General features: G+C 43.8%; 1 protein-coding gene across 1 annotated transcript in view; it reads left to right on the plus strand.

Moving 5' to 3' along the window:
- The window catches only part of PRKCH (protein kinase C eta), a 187,121-nt gene that overhangs the window by 108,847 nt on the left and 58,640 nt on the right, over positions 1–19,634 (plus strand). The window contains exon 10 of the mRNA XM_074998675.1: positions 822–976. Within this exon, the coding sequence (XP_074854776.1) occupies positions 822–976 (155 nt within the window). The remainder of the gene's footprint in view (positions 1–821; positions 977–19,634) is intronic.

The raw sequence follows: 19,634 nt of genomic DNA on the forward strand, positions 1-19,634 counted from the left end.
GACTCCAAGATGTGGGGGCACTTCTGTCTTAATTTTGCTGCTTTTGGAGAGAGCTCTAGCAGCAGCCCACAATGGTGATGAGAGGAATGCTTTTATCATCAGTCACAGGCCATTTGGCTTCCCTCTTAAGTCTGCAGCACCAGCTATAAAATGAAAAGATTTCTGGTTTTCTTTTCTTCTGCAGTGAGCGTCTCAAGAGGTTAATGTCAGTGGTCATTTCAAGCTGGCCAAATACAAGAGCCTGCAAAGAACTAAACACCCATCCATTGGAATTTCAAGATGAGGTTAAAACCTCAAGTCATAGATTAGTAATGTTCAGGAATGGGAGGGGGATTTGGAGAAAGGCAAATCAAAAAGAATCAGAAAGAACTTGAACTTGCTCATGTTAATTCTCTATTAGCCTTCCAGACAGAATGGAAAGTTTACCTCTGAAACAATTAGAAGAATAGGACATAATATTTAACTATTGAGGCAAATTTCGATGCAACCTCAAACAAGCCTGTGACTTTATTTTCATTTGCAATTTTCTTTGCATAAACTGGACTGCATGCTCTCCTCCTACTCCCCCCTCCCAAAAAAAAAAAAGCATCTGCTCATATGTTCAGACCAAATGGACATATTTCATTATTGAGATGTTTGGAGTGGCTTTTGTTTTTTCCAGACCTTCTAGTTTTTTATTTAATTTTTCTGGAAGATAACATTTTTCAGCATCTCTTGGTGGTTTCTTCATTTTGTTTTGGGGAGAATAGTTTGTATTTGAATTCATCTCTGTACAGGACAGGATGTGCTGATTTGTCCATTTTGTGTGTTTGTCTGTGAAGGATCGCTTGTTCTTTGTCATGGAATTTGTGAATGGTGGGGACTTGATGTTCCATATTCAGAAGTCTCGTCGTTTTGATGAAGCCCGAGCTCGCTTCTATGCTTCAGAAATTATTTCAGCCCTCATGTTTCTCCATGAGAAAGGCATCATTTATCGGTGAGTTCTGGATTTCATTTATTCTCCTGATCTAGCCTGCACTTTTTCCACTTGGGCAAATAATCCATCACTGACCCTTGGGAATCAGTTAGCAAATGTAATGACAATTGCTATGTTTCCTTTACTGCTTATTGTCAAAGGTGCATGCTCATAGGCTGCAGGAGGGCGGCAGAGAAACTACCTGGTACAACATTTGTTACTGGGGAGAAACTGGGAAATTAGCTCAAATGGTAGAGTGCTTGCTTAGCATTTTCAGACCTGTTTTATGTCTGGGAACAGATATGAAAGTTTCAGCTTTGCTTGCCTAGATATGGGACCAAATGCTGAATTGGTGTAAACTAGTATTGCTCTGTGAGTTCAGTGAAGCAATGCTGATTTACATCAGCTCAGCCTCTGGGCCCCCAGATATTGGCATTTATCAAGGCACGTTATTAATGAGGAATTGGATAATTGCGGAGTGTTAGCTTCTGAAAACAGAAGCCTCATATGAATAGGTCTCAGCCTGTTCTTCAGTTGCTGAATACAAATCAAGGTCACCACAAAGAGGGAGTAGATTATGTGAAAGCATTCTGTATTATCTGGGGCATAAATAGATGAGCTGAATCCCCTGGCAGGGAGTGATTTGTCATTTATAGCCCTAGCCACATGGCTTGAATCCAGCCCTGGACTGCTGTTTGTCCATATTACAACAGTGCTATAGGACTGTGTTCATTCCCCCTCAGTGCCCACCTAGGCTACGTACAAAATAATGGGTCTGACACCCATGTCTAATGTGACTCAGTATGTCCACACAAGTGCTTTTTTTCCACAGCACAAGTATTACGTGTTGTCCTCACCTGTCACTTTGCACAGTTGTGTTGATATCAGTGCAGTGTAGGAAAAAGGGAACATTGTTCCCACGTTGTTTCAGACAATACTGTACAGCTAGAGGATTATGAGTGTTTTTAAAGACACCATTTCCTTCTTTCCAGTACCATTGCAGAATACATCTGGGTTTGCAGGGCCAGTTTGGTTATTAGCTGTCCCTTATGTAATTCTCCATTGCTCCTCAGTAGCCATCTGACTACCCTGTGGTCATCAGGCTAGGGTGGATGGTGGGTTCTGCATCATAAAGGTTGGCCTGGCAAAGACCAGAATTCCAGAAGTTTTTAAGAATTCCAACATGTGTACAAGGAGCCAGATGATATGAGGCACTTCATAGAACTGGATGGAATGACTAGTGCGATGATCTTACAAGATATTGAGAGGACATGATTAAAGAGTACTGTCCAGAACATTTGGTACAATGTACTTCAGAATGTCCTCCCACATTCTTTCAGGCAGTCCCAACAGCAAATCTCTCTTGTTCCTAGTCCATTTATGGCCTGACAATCCTACCACAGCATCAGTCTCCAGCCAGGCCTTTATACAGTAGGTCAGTCTGGCTAGAAACCATGTGGGGGTATGGATGTGCTTTGTGCTGATTCAACCACATTACATTACAGTCTATACAAATGTGTGGCTAGATCATGCAATTGGATCCACGTGAGTAGACTCTTGTGCTCAAGTGGAACAGCCTCATTGAAGACAGTGGCCATTGGTGACATGTTTTTTGTGTGTGTGTGTGTGTGCTGAAGGTTGGTCCAAACATCATTTGATCTTTGGACCCTAAGGTTTAGTGCATCTGAGCCTTCTCTCCAATTGGTAGTGTGATTTCACTTAGCAGAGGAACAAAGTTAAAAATTGTTTTCAAATGTACTTATTTGGTGCTCAGCAGTCACCTGTTCTGAGACAGGACTGAAAGATAAGATAAATAAAGGATGAGTAATAGGGTCAACTCACAGCCATGGCACCTCCTACGGATCACATCAGGAATTAGCTCTTTTTAATGGTATATGCTGCCTTCTGGTAAGTGTCGTTCCTGTTGTTGCACTGCCTCACCGTCACCACCATCCCTTTTTGGACCTGTCACTCTCTGGACTGTGGCATCTTCATCAGGACACTGCCTTCTAACAGTGCTCACCACTCCGTTCTGTCCCCTTCTGAGGGTATGAGCAATCCTAAGTCCTTTCACACACTACATTGGCCAACTGCAGACCCAAAGTGTAGCCCCTGGCTAGCTACAGTTTGTCTAGGCCACACTTTAATTACAGTTCAAAGAGAATGGTAGATTGTCTTGGTGTAGATTTGGATGATAGTCAGAAAGAAGAGTGTGCTTTCTTGTATAGTGTCAGTCTAATTAAATATGATAACCCCAGCTGGTTTGAGAGTTTCCACTTTCTTCCTTGTTAAAGCTAGAAAGGAAATGAGTCAGTCTTTTAACTCATAAATTACTTCTTGGATGGTTATTGACATAGTGACTGGTAGGAAGCCGTTTGCAGCCCAGAGGATGATGTTCAGGAGGGAGCCATTTTATATTACAAGAAAGGAGATTGAATCCTCTGCAAGAGAGTCAAGGGCAGAACTTTCTGAACTGAAAGCGCTTTGCCAGCATCTTTCCAACAGCCCTCTTTGGTCTATACCTGGGATGGGAAACCCCTGGCCCACAGTCTGAATCCGGCCCCCTGAGACTTGGGGCTCCCCTCCCCAGCATCCAGCCTGAAGCGTGTAGGGGTTGTGGAGCCTTGAGTCAGGCAAGCTGGGGTTGGATCCGCTCCATGGGCTCTGCCTGGTGGGTCCACAAAGGGGTTCCGCTGCCGCTGTTCTTCTTCCTTCTGCTGGCTGGGGGAACGGCAGTGCACGGCTGCATGGAGAGGCTTTCCCAGCTGCCTGGGGGCAGTGAGAGAAGAGCCTGCTCAGGGAGCATTTCTCAGCACTGCCATTCCATAGCCAGAGCAGGGGGCAGCAGCAGTGGCACACGGAAGTAAGTTCTCCCATGTTGCTCAGGCCCCCCTACCCTGCTCCTGCACCGCTCCTTCCCAGACCCCTACCCTCAGCCCATTCCTCTATCATCCCTCCCACCCAGACCCCAAACACCCATCCGCAGCCTGCTTCTCACCCTCCCTCCTGCCCAGGCCCTTCATCTGCTCCCTGGCAGCCCCCTTCCACACACAGAGTACTGAACCCCCGCATGTTGGTCCTATCCGAGGTCCCAAAAGGGTTAATCTAGCCTGAGGGAAGCCCTGAACCTCAGTCCCGCTTTCTCCACTCTCCTGCCCATAGTGCTGGATCATGAGGGGAGTGAGGTGTTTCATTCAGGGTCCACATCAGTGAGGGTTGGGGGTGGGAGGTTTCTGTGGGTGAGTGGCCCCTGACCCAAAAAAGATTCCTACCCCTGGCCTATACTAATAGAAATTATCATTAGAATAAAGTAGTACCTTGGAGGATGACCCCAGAATTTTCCATCTTTCAAAATTAAGTATTTCAGGATAAATAAGTTTAGTGGTAGCTCTTTAATTCTCAGTGGCTGCTCAGATCACCTCATTCTGAAGCTGTCACTGATAAGTCTATTTTTTTGTTCTTGAGAACAGGCTCAAGAACAATTCCCTTAAACCTTGTGACTTTCTTTTCTTTAAAGAGGGTTTTTGGTTTTGTGGATGTTTTTGTGTTTCTGCAGATGTGGGACATTTTATTAGCAGTATCAAGGAAACATCAGCTGAGGTTTACTTTTCAAATCAGCACTTTCTGTTTATAGCTGTTTTCTGAAGAACATTGACAAGTCTACCGCAGTTTCTTATCACATCACATGAGGGGGAAAAATTAGAACAAAATTCAACCATGGAATTAAGGATATGCTTTTCCATATGTCAAATCATAGTTTGTTTCCTGGACTGCAATAGTGTTGCAGGAGGGTAGATTTTACCTCCATTTGCCATACAGTAAACCCTCGAGTTACGTGAGGGTTGTGTTTCTGCAACCCCCACGTAACTCAAATTTTCGTGTAAGTCATGGGGAGACAGGAAACAGGCAGCAACCTGGTTCTCAGCTCCCCTGGGTTTGCAGGAGCCAGGAAACTGACCAGCCCAGCAGGACTGGTCTGTTTCCTGGTTCCCAGCCTGGCAGAGAGCCAGGAATCAAGTGGTCAGTTTTGCAGGTCCCACAAGTGGTGGGGAGCTGGCAATCAGGCAGCTGCCTGGCTCTCCTCTGCTTGCAGCAGGGGAAACTGAGCAGAGCAACAACCTTGTTCTGTTTCCTGCCTCTAGTCAGTGGAGAGGAGCCAGGAACCAGGGGCACCCTGGCCCCTGGCTCTCCTCTGCTCCTTGGAGCCAGGAAACTAATCAGGGCTGCTGCTCTGCTCAGTTTCATGGCTGTGCAAGGGCAGGGGAGCCGGGAGCTGGGAGCCAGGGTGCTGCCTGGTTCCCAGCTCCCTGCCACTCTGGGGACCGGGAAACTGCTTCCCTGCTCCTGTCAGGGATGGCAGCCTGAGTCATGGCTGCTGCCCCTAACAGCAGTGGTTTCACACTCCTGTCAAGAGTGGCAGTCGCGGTAACCCAAGACACACGCGACTTGGTTGTGCGAATCTCGAGGGTTTACTCTGTGTGTGTGTGTGTGTGTGTGTGTGTGTGTGTGTGTGTATTTATATATATGTTACTGGACAAAGCACTTATCACTGTTCAGGTTGTTGCACATAGAATTCTCTTCCATACTGTAGCAATTGTGCTCTGTTTAAAAAAAACCTACATCCAAAGGAAAACACTATTATCAGCATGGGCCAGGATATGTGAGTTTGTTCTCAACTGTTCATAAAGCAGGCATGTAAATATTCTTGAGGTAGTTTGCATTTTCCAGCTTGCTAGTTCTCTAAGCTAAGGGGAATACAGAACACTTGAATTTTGTGCATAAAAGCCCCATTATATGAGTATTGTATCTGAGGTGGTGTGTGCTGCCATATACACTAGCCTTAACAATTAACAAGAGGGTTTGGAAAGAGAGAGTACGTCATTTCTAAATTTAAAAAGGTGCTTACTAATTTTATACTGATCTAACATGTTAAATGGATGAGCTACTTTGTTGTACGCCAGCTGAGACCAAGGCAAATCAGTGCAGCACTTGGATTATAGGTTTCCTGTCTATTAGGTTCTCTTGTCATGTTTCACTTGCAGTATCCTGAAACTGAAGCATGGTAAATGCACACCTGGACCCATTAGGTGTAAACGTATCTTTGAAGTGCTCCTTTCCGTGAGTGAGTTTAGTAAGATTCAGACAGATTGTGGGCTTCCTAACAGCAGCACAGTTGTCTGCTCAACCTTCCTGCACCCTCTTCGTTCTCATTACACTTCTACCTTCCTTCTTTTCCCCTGCAAGGTATCTCTATGAGGTAGTTGCCATGTTCAGAGGTGTTATGCACAAGCAACTGCTGCTGATTTTGCAAGTTTGTAGGATATCCTCAGTTCAGACAAGTAGTTCTCTTTTTGATTGGGACTCTTCTCTTCAGAATGTGATGTAAAAACAAGGTCCCAGGCACCTGTGGGCATTAAAGGACCCGAGTCACTTTTCATAGAATCATAGACTACTGGAACTGGAAGGGACTTTGAGAGGTCATCAAGTCCAGTCTCCTGCACTCGTGGCAGGACCAGATACCAACCATCCAGATTATCCCTGATAGATGTTTCTTAATCTCCAACCTAAACCTCCCTTGCTGCAGTTTGAGTCCATTGCTGCTTCTCCTAATAAAACAATCCATCCAAGGAGCAATTTATGAGTTAAAAGACAGACTGATTCCCTCTCTAGTTTTCATAAGATAGCAGGGCACTAATGTTTTCACCGAGTTCTAATTCTGGTCATGACATTTTGCCTCCCCAAGGATACATTTACACTACAGAAGCAACCATGTCATTAGACCCAGTTCCAGCATAATTTTCCTCTTTTATGATTTACTCTTGTATTGTAGATGCCTCCTCTCCCACCACCCCCTCCCACCCTGTGCCAGGCCCTCTGTACGTTATCATGACGATGGTCCCTGCAGTTGTTAGCACTTTGAAAGAAAGTGATGAGGGAAGCCGCATCCCTTGAGACAGTCCAAGCAAATTACTGGTAGATCCCCTCAATGAGAGTGCACCTCCGCCCTTCGGAGGGCAAAGTGTAATTATCTGGGTTAGAATGTGGCCATGATTTAGGGATTTAACAGTAGTGCCTACATCCAAAGGAAAACATAATTATCAGTGTAGGCCAGGATATGTGATGAGTGCCATTGAATTGGTAACGACAAGGGATTGGGGATCCGTTTATACAATTTCATCAGTGCAATGCTTCCTAACAGCGTTTGGGTCATGATTCACAAGTAAGAATCTGACCACCTGAATCTTCCAGCAGCTGCAATTGATTTGGAGATCTCCCAGCCCCAGAACTGGGGCAGGTTTATAAGAAATCTTTGTTAGCTTATAACGCCTGACAATATCATGTCTCCTAGGCCATAGACTTCTATAAGCAATATGTTTTTGCTACAGGTTCATAAACTTGGTATTTCAGTTGACAGTCAGTGGCATTTAGAAAGAGGTTTACATAAACCTTTTAAACAGACTGATTTTACAAGAAAGCTTTATAATGACCAGAAAGGACAGAAGACTTACAGGGAGGCAAAATCTCAAAAAAGTTAATGTGAAATTATACACTCAAAGCCATTAGCCCCCTTTCCCATTTGTACAGAATCACTGTCCATAGCCCAGCTCTTTCTAGTACACAGCTTCCCTTCTTCCCAAGCCAAGAGATTCCCCCTCCTCACGCCACATGTTTTATTTGTGCAGTTTTTGCAAATGGTGATTTTATTTCCACTTTGGTTCTGTTGGGTTTCCATGTCTGTGCATCTGGGTTTGGATCCCGATTCCCCTAAGCACCTGTTTTTAGTCTGTGAACCTCTAGGGATCCGCAGTGTGCTACACATCCACTCTTGGATTCCCCTCTAATCCCATAAATATACATACGTGTTGTCTTTATACTAATCGGGAAGCAAGGGATGGGATGTGAGCAGAGTTAGGACAATGATGCGACACTTGTATGTTTACTGCATGCTTGTATGTTTACTGCAGCAGCAAGAATCCCCAGTGACTGAATAAATCTATTGTTGTAATATGAGAGGCCCGGCTTCAGAAAACCAGTTTAGCACAGGCTTAAATTCTTTCCTGGATTGGGGCCAGGAAGAGTATTTACAGTATGATGGTATATGCATGATAGAACAGCAGGGGTTATGAGGATAGCAAAAAGAGTGGGAAATGAGCAAAGAAAGCTGATAAGATAAAAATTGTAAATTGTCAGAAGGCATGCAAGTTTACAGGTGGTATAGTCCCTTGTGCCAGAGTTTGTATGCAGCAAACCTAAAATCTTTGTAATTTAATCCTTTTTGTGCAACCAAGTAAAGGGAATTCAGACATAGTCTAGTAATATCTGTGGGCAGGTTGTATAATAGCCAACAGCATAGATACTGTGATAGTAACTGATTTCTTTCAACCTAATTTAGGTTGACATCATTATGCCTCGCTCCCCTGATTTTATTATAGCTATTCATATATTTAAGAGCTGTTAAATTACCAACTGATATTGGCTAGAGGGATCATTATCAGGAATTACTGATGTCATGAAAGTCTGTTGGTGTTTTTATATTGTTAAAACAAATTGACTCAAAACATTGAACCTGTGCTCATGGCCAATCTATGTAAAAACATATGTTTTTGGTAAGGTTTCATTTGTTCTCCAGTTTGTTACATCTTGTGTGTTTAGACTGCATGCTCTTGGGGGAGGATGGGGAGACAGAGATTATCCTTTACTCTGTTTTTGTACAGCATGGAACACAATGGGGTCCAGTCCTGCTAGTGTAGGGTGCTACTGCATGTACTAGTGTAATTCAAATACACCACATCAGTTACAAAACAAAAAGCAGTCAAGTAGCACTCTAAAGACTAGCAAAATAATTTATTAGGTGAGCTTTCGTGGGACAGACCCACTTCTTCAGACCATAGCCAGACCAGAACAGACTCAATATTTAAGGCACAGAGAACCAAAAACAGTAAGCAAGGAGGACAAATCAGAAAAAGATAACCAAGGTGAGCAAATCAGAGAGTGGAGGGGTGCGGGGGAAGGTCAAGAATTAGGTTGAGCCAAGTATGCAGACAAGCCCCTATAGTGACTCAGAAATTTCCCATCACGATTTAAACCATGTGTTAATATGCCGAATTTGAATATAAAAGCCAGCTCGGCTGTTTCTCTTTCCAAAACGGAGCGATAATTCCTTTTCAGTAACACACATACCTTTAGGTCATTAATAGAATGCCCCATTCCATTAAAATTTTGACTAACTGGTTTGTGGATCTGGAGTGTTTTGATGTCTGTTTTGTGCCCATTAGCCCTTTGTCTAAGGGACTTAGAAGTCTGTCCAATATACAAAGCATCTGGGCATTGTTGGCACATGATGGCACATATGTTGGTAGAGGAGCATGAGAAAGTGCCCGTGATTCTGTGACTAACCTGTTTGGGTCCAGTGATGGTATTTCCAGAGAAGATATGTGGACAAAGCTGGCAGCAGGCTTTGTTGCAAGGAAAGGTTCCAGGACTGGTATTCCTGGGGTATAGACTGTGGCTGTTCATGAGGATCCTCATAAGGTTGGGAGCTTGTCTGTAGGAGAGAACAGGCATATCACCCAGGGCCTTCTGTAGCGTGGCATCCTGATTAAGGGTAGGTTGTAGGTCTTTAATAATTCGTTGCAGTGGTTTGAGTTGGGGGCTGCAGGTGATCTGTTCTGGGCTTTTTTGGGCCGATCTTGGAGTAGCTGATCTGTGGGTATTTGTCTGGCCCTGTCGATTTGTTGTTTTACTTCTCCTGGTGGGTAATTCAGGTTTATGAATATTTGGTGAAGATCTAGTAGTTTTTGGTCTCTGTCAGTTGGATCAGAGCAAATGCGATTGTATCTAAGAGCTTGACTGTAAACAATGGATCTAGTTATGTGTGCAGGATGGAAGCTAGAAGGGTGTAGGTAAGTATAGCGATCAGTAGGTTTTTGGTACAGTGTGGTATTGATCAGGCCATCCTTGCTTTGTACTGTAGCGTCCAGGAAATGTATCTCTTGCGTATTGTAATCGAGGCATAAGTTGATGGTGGGGTGTAGATTGTTAAAGTCTCTGTGGAATTCTTCTAGAGTCTCTATACCATGGGTCCAAATCATAAAGATGTCATCAATGTATCTTAAGTAGAGGAGGCGTAATAGGGGACGAGAGCTGAGGAATCATTGTTCCAGGTCAGCCATAAATATATTAGCATATTGTGGAGCCATTCGGGTGCCCATAGCAGTTCCACTAATGTGGAGGTATAAATTGTCCCCAAATCGGAAATAATTGTGTGTGAGAACAAAGTCATAGAGGTCAGACACCAGATTGGCTGTGGTGACATCAGGGATGGTATTCCTGATTGCTTGTAATCCGTCTTTATGTGGAATATTAGTGTACAGAACCTCTATATCCATTGTGGCAAGGGTGGCGTTATCAGGAACTTTTCCAATGTTTTGTAATTTCCTCAGGAAGTCAGTGGTATCTCGGATATAGCTGGGAGTGTTGGTGGCATAGGGTTTGAGGAGGGAGTCCACATAGCTGGATAGTCCAGTGGTATGGGTGCCAATACTCGAAATGATAAGGCGTCCAGGGTTTCCAAGTTTGTGGATTTTGGGAAGTAAATAGAATAATCCAGGATGGGGCTCAGATGGTGTGTCTGTCTGAGTGAATGAGGTCCTGAGTAGCAGCAGGGAGTTCCTTAAGTAGTTGTTGTAATTTCCTTTGGAATTCCAAAATGGGATCAGCAGAGAGAGGTCTGTAAAATGTGGTGTTGGAGAGTTGTCTGGCTGCCTCCTGTTCATAGTCTAACTTATCCAGGATGACAACAGCCCCCCCTTTGTCAGCTGGTTTGATTATGTTGTCTGGGTTATTTTTGAGACTGTGGACAGCATGGTGTTCAGCATAGTTGAGATTGTGTATAATGTCAGTTACATGCATAAGCGGCTGTGGCCACACTTGGCCAAACCTTCGAAATGGCCATGCTAATAGCCAAATTGAAGAATACTAACGAAGAATACTTATTAGCATTAGGGAGCTTCTGGCCGTGGCACTTTGAAAACACTGCTTTTGAATGCCCGCAGCTCGGAGTGGCTACATGGGGGTCCTTTTTGAAAGGACCCTGCACATTTCAAAAAGGACCCCCGTGTAGCCACGCAGAGCCGCGGGCATTCAAAAGCAGAGCTTTCGAAGCACTGCGGCCGGAAGCATCCTAATGCTAATGAGGCGCTGAATACTCAATTCAGCGCCTCATTAGTAATCTTTGAAATGGCCATTAGGATGGCTATTTCGAAGATTTGTGCCAGTGTAGACACAGCCAGGGTGTACGAGATTAGGCTCTAATTTGGTACGATGTTCAGTGTCCTGATTTTTTTAATACTGGAGTACATTGAAAATAATGCAATTATGAGATTGCTACATACATCTACTTTAGAAAAAGGGACAAAACCAGAAGAAGGAAGCAATGAAAATTGAAACATTTTGTGTTCCAGTTTTTCGTCTCAAATAAAACATTTTTATGGGAAACAACAGGTTTTTATTGTTAAAGTTGCTGAGCATGTGGGTGCCTAATTATGTGTGCAAGAGCCTGATTTTTTTCTAGCCAGATTTTAACATCTTAGATCTCTGCCCCCCAAAATTGTCTGATACTAGTGCAATAATTGTTTTTTAAATTTAGTACACATCTGCCATATAAAATTAATTGGCAACATAGAATCATTTCTGAAGGAAATTTTCAGCATAGATACTGGGGGGCATAAACCCTTAAATTTCCATTGGGGGAGCTGATACTTTTAGCAGAACAAAAGGGAATTGTCAACCTCAACTAGAATGAGTGCTTTGTAGAGTTTTTAAAAAACAAACAGTATACCAATGGAATTTCATTTGATTGACTCCTTCCTAGTTGTTGAACTAGAAGAATTTTTGCAACATCACATGGTACAGAAGGTGACACAGCTGCCTACGTAATAGTGACAGCAAGAAAATCAGCAGTAACATTGTTAGCCATTCACAGACAGAAAAGCTATAAAGGAAATATTTTAATTAGCTTTTAAGAATATCAAGGTCCGATTACTGAGATTTTCTTGGCCTTTAATTCCTAATCCTGTTCAGAACTCCAATTAGTTTAAAAACATTTCGTGTGTGTATGTGTGTGTCAAATATACGCGCACACAAGGAGATGAATTTTATAAAGCATTTATTTCTAACTTGGTTATTTCACATGGTGCTTGACACATTTGTTTTGTTGGTCTCACTCTCTCTTTTCCTTATTGTTTATGTTGCATGTATGGTAGTTTGTAACGTTTTTGTATTTATGCCTAATCAATAATTTAATCTTCATCTTGAACAGTAACAAAAAAGACATAAATTAAGTCACCAGAGTTTAATGTCACTGATTCTTTTGAGCCTCAGAGTGAACAATAAGTCATAGAAACGGAATTACTACTGTGTGTGCAAAAAGAACAAGCAGTCATGTGGCACTTTAGAGAGTAGCAAATTTATTAGGTCATGAGCTTTCATGGGTAAAACCCACTTCATCACATGGGCAGGAAGATCCTGAAAGGAAGTGACAAAGCTAATTCTGTAACCCAAGTCTTTGATGAATAAGACAACAGTATCTCTGTGGAAACTGCAGAAAGACAGCACTGGAGGGGATCCAAGAAATGCCAGGTGACTGACTCCCTGTGCCTCCAAAGAAGATGTTTCTAACTGTGGCATCCAATATATAGTCACTTATAAAACTTCTCTTTGAAAATATGGTTCAAAATGTATCTGAGCATGTAGGACAACAAACACTACCACTTGTTGGAGGCTTTTCCAGTGACAAATCAATGTCTGTTACCAGTAGAGGTGTTTGAAGAAGCGTAAGACGGTATTTAAGGACACAAGGATACTTCTGCATGCTGTGTATGCCAGAATGGCTTTTGGATCTCATGATGTCAAAGAAACCATAGTAACTGGTTCCTTGATATAGATGATTTGGCCCTTGCTGTTCGCAACTTTCTAAAAAAGGAACATACAGATAATGTGGGTTGAAACAAGCACCGTTATCAGCATAGCTGATAAACATCACTTCATACCTGTGCATGCAATTTGTGGTGCACTCACTCCTGACTTCTCCAGCATACTTCCTGCTGTACATGTATTAGCGAGATATGACTTTGTCGTCCCTCTCAGGTATTGGGAAAATAACATCTGTGTTTAATGCTGTCAAAACAAAGGTGCATACTAGTTCAAAGATTTTGCCAAATGGGGAGAGAGTGACAGACATGCCACAATCTCTACAGCAAAGTAGTTTGGTAGCAGCAGAGCGAAAAAGAAAGAGATACCCACGGAGACCTTAGTTGCTTGTGGTTTAACCTAGCCATCAAAAAGGACAAGTCACTGGTCAGACTCCTACCATGTGAGGACAGTTTTGAAAAACAAGCCAGAAGTGCAGCTGAGCAAGCAAAGATTTGGATTTCTTCACGTCGGTAAACTAGATATTGAATCACCATTACAGCATGAGTGAAAAATGTATTTTATATTCGTCAAGTGCCCAATATAATCTGAGCTCCTACAAAATGTTATTTGTGCCTGTATTAGTAAGGGTCACTGCACAATACACTATGTCTGTGGTCAGAATAATCTTTCATGCACAGAACTCTTTATGGGCCAAGATAATGAAGACTGTGGTCACCTATGCGCACTCAACAGAGATCTTGATGTTAACGAGAAATCTCACCGGCACTATTGCATTTCATTGATACTTATAAACATTTGTTATTAGATTTTGTTTTACCCTCTTGATGTTATGGTGTTTTGAAGTCCCAAAGAAATTGAAACTTATGTATTGAAATAATACACAGAGTCAATATGCAAAGATAAGCAAATGCAGAGTTGTCATTTTGACCTGTTATTGTAATTGTTTTTCCCTATTTCTCAGGTAGCAGCACCATTTGACAGTTCCACATCATACCTCATCTTAAACTAGAAATAAGCTTTAAAAAGATGTATGATGTGCATTTATGTTGAGAAGTTATGTGAAGTTGAATATACTGGTAATGTCTACTGCTCACCCAATCCCTATAATATGCAGGGCAGGTGAGTTAAGAATGTTGGTAAGTATTGGTTCTGTCTCATGGTGCACTAGCCAGGTCCAGCTGAGTTGATGGAGGGAGTGTCATGACTTACTGCTATACAGACCAGAATTCAAATTGATAAACCATTGCTCAGCTCCAAAGCAGACTGAGAAGTGTCCCTCACCATGCCTGTTGAGATTGTGCAGTTTATGCACCACCCCTTGTTTGGAAACAACAGGCTGTATTATCTGATCCTTATCCTTCTAAAACCAGGGGCAAAACTATACTATAGGAGCAAGCCTCAGAGACTAATAACAGAGCTATTCAGAGTCTAATTTCAAATTTATAAAGTATACCCAAGGTCTAACATTGCCAGAAATCACAGAAACACTTATTGCAAATTCTGCTCAAGTCTCACTCAGTCAATTGTATATGTCCATATCTGGGCATAAATTATAAATATGTAGAGCAGTTTCACAAATCTCCAGATTAATAATCACAAAGAAGCACTCCTAAATCAGGAAAAAGTGTTTTCCTGCTGCAGCCAAATCTTCCTTCCAGGAATCCTGCCATCATGAAGCTCATCCAAAAATTTCAACCTTCAATATGAACTGGTAACGAGTGGGAGAATGTGGTATTGTGAGGTGCCTAAACTGACTGGATACATGTCATCTCAGGAAAGGCTTGCAGAGTCAGGATGCCTTCCAAAACTGGCCATGGCCCTTTTTTTCCCTTTGGAGTGATAGAAATTTGGGCTGGTGGGAGAGGAAGGAGAAAAGCAGTGGGAGAGAGGACTGTGGAGTGCAAGCAGTCAGGAATTTTATAACAAGGAAGTTTCTGGTAAAGATGAACTTTGAAAACTAACTCATACTCTGTCTTTTGTAAATATGCATGTGTGTGAGAAGGCTGCAGAATATTTCCTTTGGAGACTCCAGTGCACACAGGTTCTACCACGTTGGATGCAGTGGTTGAGCTGATGTATGGCATGTAGCATACATGCTTTTTTTTTCCTCCATATGAGTTCGGTTTGGTACCTTGAGATAGTTGCTAAGCGAAAAAATATAACGGAGGTTTGTCATGTATCCTGACTTGATTCTGGCAAAATTGTGGTGTCAGTTTTATATTTCAAAACACACCAAGTTAATAACATTTGACGCATATATAAACTTATATCTTATGTTTTAGCACTTCAACACAGCCCACAATCATAGACTCATAGAAATGCAGGGCTGAAAGGGACCTTGCCAGGTCATCTAGTCTATTCTTTTGTGCTGAGGCAGGGCCATATAAACTTAGAACTTCCCTGACAAGTATTTATCTAACCCTAAGGGGCATGACCTTTGTAGGGGCCTTGGAGGAATGGTGGGGGCAGAGGGGTACAATGTGCAATACATATTTTACTTTGTAAAAATTATTATGACTTAGTCACTAATTTGTGATAGTGTGGAAATTGCAGATCCTGCAATATAAGGGTACCACCAAAGTTTTTCAACTGTCCCATGGGCAGTGGGAGCCTCGGCCACAAACCACCCATCTGACAGATTGTAGTGAAAGCTTTAGAGAGCTATTAGAGAAGTAGCCATGTTGGTCTGGTCAATGAAAACAAAAAGGTGTTAAAGACTAACAATTTTATTTGGGCATAAGCTTTCATAAGTTGCAACTCACATTGTCCAACACATGAAGAAACAGATAGTAGGGACACAGAGGTGGAAGTGTTATATCAGAGCTAATTCAGGATGGATGTGGATAAGAAAGTGAGAAATACCTAAGTGGAAAATTACTTATTGTAATGAGAGAGCCATTCCTGGTTCCTATTCAGACCCATTCTGATAGTGTCAAATTTTCATATGAATTCCAGTTCAGCAGTTTCATGTTGCAGTCTGTTTTTTTAAGTTTTTTTGCTTGAGAATGCCAACTTCTAAGTTTGCAACTGTGTCGAGGGAGGTTAAAATGTTTTTGTATGCTGCCATTCTTGATGTCTGATTTGTTCCCCTTTATTCTGTTGCATAGGGACAGTCTGGTTTGTCCAGTGTATGCAGTAGAGAGGCATTGCTGGCACACAATGGCGTATACCAGACTAGTAGATGTGCAGGTGAATGAGCCTTTGATATTATGGCTGATATGTTTTGGTACTATGATGGTGTTACTAGGGCAGATATGTGGGCAGAGTTGGCAGTGGGGTTTCTTGCTGTGATTAGTTCCTGGATTAGTGTTTCTGTTGTTAAGTGTGTGGTTGGTGTTGAGTGTGTTTTGGGTTGTGGTGCTTTCTATGTGGGATCCTGAATTTCTGGAATATCACAGACTAAGTATGGCCTAAAGTTGCGAAATATTTACTTGTATGTATTTAGTTATAAGGACTTTTTCGACTGATACAAGGCTGCTGTAGTGCATCTGAGCATATTGTTAGTATTCGATAGCCACAGCTACCTTTCTGTCCTTCTAGTTTAGTACAGTTGGGTCTCAACATGCAGGAGGGTTCCATGTTCAGAACCCTCACAAATGTTGATTTTTCATGAATATGGGGGGTGGTGCCCAGGGTCCTGGGGGATGCGGCAGCTGCCAGTGCTCCTGCCCGAGGCTCCAGGGGCACAGTGACTGCTGGCACTCCTGTCCAGTGGCCTGGGGGAAGTGGCTGCCCAACCACTCACAAATAATTGAATTTGCGAACATTAAGTTCATGAATCATGAGACCCTACTGTATATCTTATCCCTTCGTTACAACAAACAGTTGTGCAATGGTTATTCTGCTGGTGAGTTTGATATTTTTTCACATCATTATGAGGTCAAAAATGGGTCAGTACATATTGTGAAAAGATGGTAATATTCTGAAACAAAAGGCAGAAACTGAAACTGCCAAAGCCAAAATAGAGGAAAAATCTGTAAAAACAAAAATATGATGAAATATTTTTGGATTTTGGTTTCATTTCTTTTGCAATTAACAGAGAAATTAAGCCTCAGTATGTAGTATGTGCAGTAACTTTATCAAACAGCAATTTGAATTCAACAAAATATCTGATAGGAAAGAACAGAGATTTTAATGAAAGCTATAAGAAATTAAAAAAAGAACAGTAGAAAATGTGGTATCCACCCCTGCAAATGCTCTAAAGGCATCATCTCCAGTCACACACTGCATGACCAAGAGCAAAGTGTCTTGCATAACCAGGGAGAAGCTGGATCTCTGTGCAGCAACTGACGTTTTCAGGACGATGCTTGGTCTCAGTGTGGCAGAGAAGTTTAATAATGATCCTACTGTCAAACCGTACAGTCTGCCAGCAAACCTCTGACACATCAGAAAATATCCAGGCACAGCTGGTCTCCACTGTATTTGCAATACAGCTGGATGGAGAGAGAGTGTGTGTGAAAAGAAGCTAATTTAATTGCTTCCATTCAGTACTCCCATGAAACATCAATATTGGAAGGCTTTTTTGTTTGGTTAGCCAGTTAAAAAGCGTGCACCTGGATCCGAATGGTTTAATTTTAAACTAATTCTTAACATCTCACAAGTTGAAGTGCGAAGCTTGTGTCAGAATCGGCTCAGGTGGATCCCTTCTGTGTCTGGAAGCAGGGCAGTTTTGAAAGCCAACATTTTTGAAATTGCTCCACATAGATTGTGGACTTACATAAGAAACACCACAGAGCCCCCTTGTGATTTGAAAGGTGGATTTGGAACTTAGGACAAAACTTTTTTGTTTGGGGAACTTAATAGTGTTCGGAGTTCTGCTATTTAAAATCATGAACTTTATCAAGGCACAGCCCACAAGGGCACATCTCTTTGCACCGCTGTGTGCAGAAATGGAAGTAGAGCATATCACTGAAGTGCGAGGAGTCACCAGGTCCTTCACCCCCATCCACAGTGAGATGTAATTCTCAGTCAGTGGGTAAAACGAAAGGTGTATTAGTTAACAGGAACACAGTAGGCAGCCAACACAGAAGCAGTCAGTGCAGTCCATCTTGAGGACGGCCATGTGCCACTAAAGTTCCAGTGCTGGCTTAGAGGAGCTCCCTGCAGAAGATGTGGCACATGTCTGTGTTATGGAAGCAGCTTGTTTTAAACCCTTCATCACTACCTCTCTGGCTGAATCCCAGAGTCAGGCAGATTGTCATAAGAAGGCTCTGGTAACATAGGTGTGACTTTTCTTTTTTTAACTCAGCTCCCAGTGCTTGTGTGGGCAAAATTTCATTTGAGGTAGCTGGGCTGAGACTGCCCCAAGAATGTGATCCTTTTTGTCCTCAACAGGACCTTGCGAATGAGTGTTTTTCACAAGTCCTCTGAAGCTAGTAACTGGTAGTCAGGAGAGAGAACAGTTCGGTGCATTCCTTACGCTGTAGGGTGACCATCTGTCCCATTTTCACTGGGGCACTCCCTTATCTTAGGCAGGCAACCTGCCCCCTTTTTCTCACACACACACACACACACACACACACGCGCGCGCGCTGAGCTGCCCTTTCCCCAGGTCAGCACAGCTGCACCTGCAGGTAAAATCGATCAGGAGTTGGCTAGACAGCACATGCAGCACATACTGGCCAGCCAGTAGAGGCAGCATCAGGAGAGGGAGCCACAGGCCCTGCCATAGAGGTAAGGCAGAGTATGTTGAGGGGTGGGGTGGTGTGCTTTGTCCCCACCTCTAGGATTTTAAGGGGGACCTGGTGCCCCAGCGCTGCTGGGCAGCCCCTCTGTGGGGCAGCTTCCCTTGCAGCCTGGGAGACCACTGCAGGGATGTAGCCCAAGTCCTGCTGCAGGACAGCCTCCAGTGTGTAGCGCCCAATGCCTCCTCTCCCTCATGGGGCAGGTGCCTACACGGCTAGGGAGTCCCTGTAGCCAGGGAGCTCTCCTATGGGTAGCAACAGTGTTGCCAGAACCCCAAGGCATGGGGCAGCCACAGATCTCTCCTGCAAAGTGGCAGCCCCATTGCCAGTGCCCTAAGTCATGGGGCAGCCACTGTTCACAGCCGCAGAGGGCCCTCCCTCCGGCAGCAGTCTCATTGATGGCTCCCTGAGGCATGGGGCAGCTGCCAAGGCCCCCATAGGGCAGCAGCCCCGTTCCCGGCATGCCAAGGTATGGGGCAGCTGGGGAGGTCCACCGGTGGCGGCAGTTCCATTCCTGGTGCCCTAAGGTGTGGGGCAGCTGGGGAGGTCCCCAGCGGGCAGCAGCACCATTCCCAGCACCTGGAGGCATGGGATAGCAGGGAGCCACAGCTGCCCCCCACAGCCAGGGAGTGCCCCCCCACAGAGCAGCAGCCACTGCAGGAGCCAGGTAGCATCCCTGCAGTATTCCCAGAGTCTGGTAGCATGGGGCAGCCAGCAAACCCCCTGTTCCACAGGGCAATTGCCCCAGCAACCTCTCTGTGCGGTAGCAGCCCCGTTCTGGCTCCCTGTGGCATAGTGCAGCCACGGAGCTGCACTTGCTTGGTAGCCACAGCCAGGGAGCCGCCCCTCCTCCCAGAGTGTCCTGTATTTGGCATAGGGAAATATGGTCACCCAAGCTGAGGAGTATTGGGGAAAGATTAACCTGGACCTGCCCCAGTTGGGGGACATGCACCTCTCTCCTGGCTGTACCTGCTGGAGCTGCAGCAGCTGTGGAAAGATGCTTTTCACCTGGTCCCAAGTTGCTGCAGTGAGAGGGAGCTGGAGTAGTCCTCTCTCCCCAG

The sequence above is a fragment of the Carettochelys insculpta genome, chromosome 6 (genome assembly GCF_033958435.1).
Source record: "Carettochelys insculpta isolate YL-2023 chromosome 6, ASM3395843v1, whole genome shotgun sequence".
Classification (NCBI taxonomy): domain Eukaryota; kingdom Metazoa; phylum Chordata; order Testudines; family Carettochelyidae; genus Carettochelys; species Carettochelys insculpta.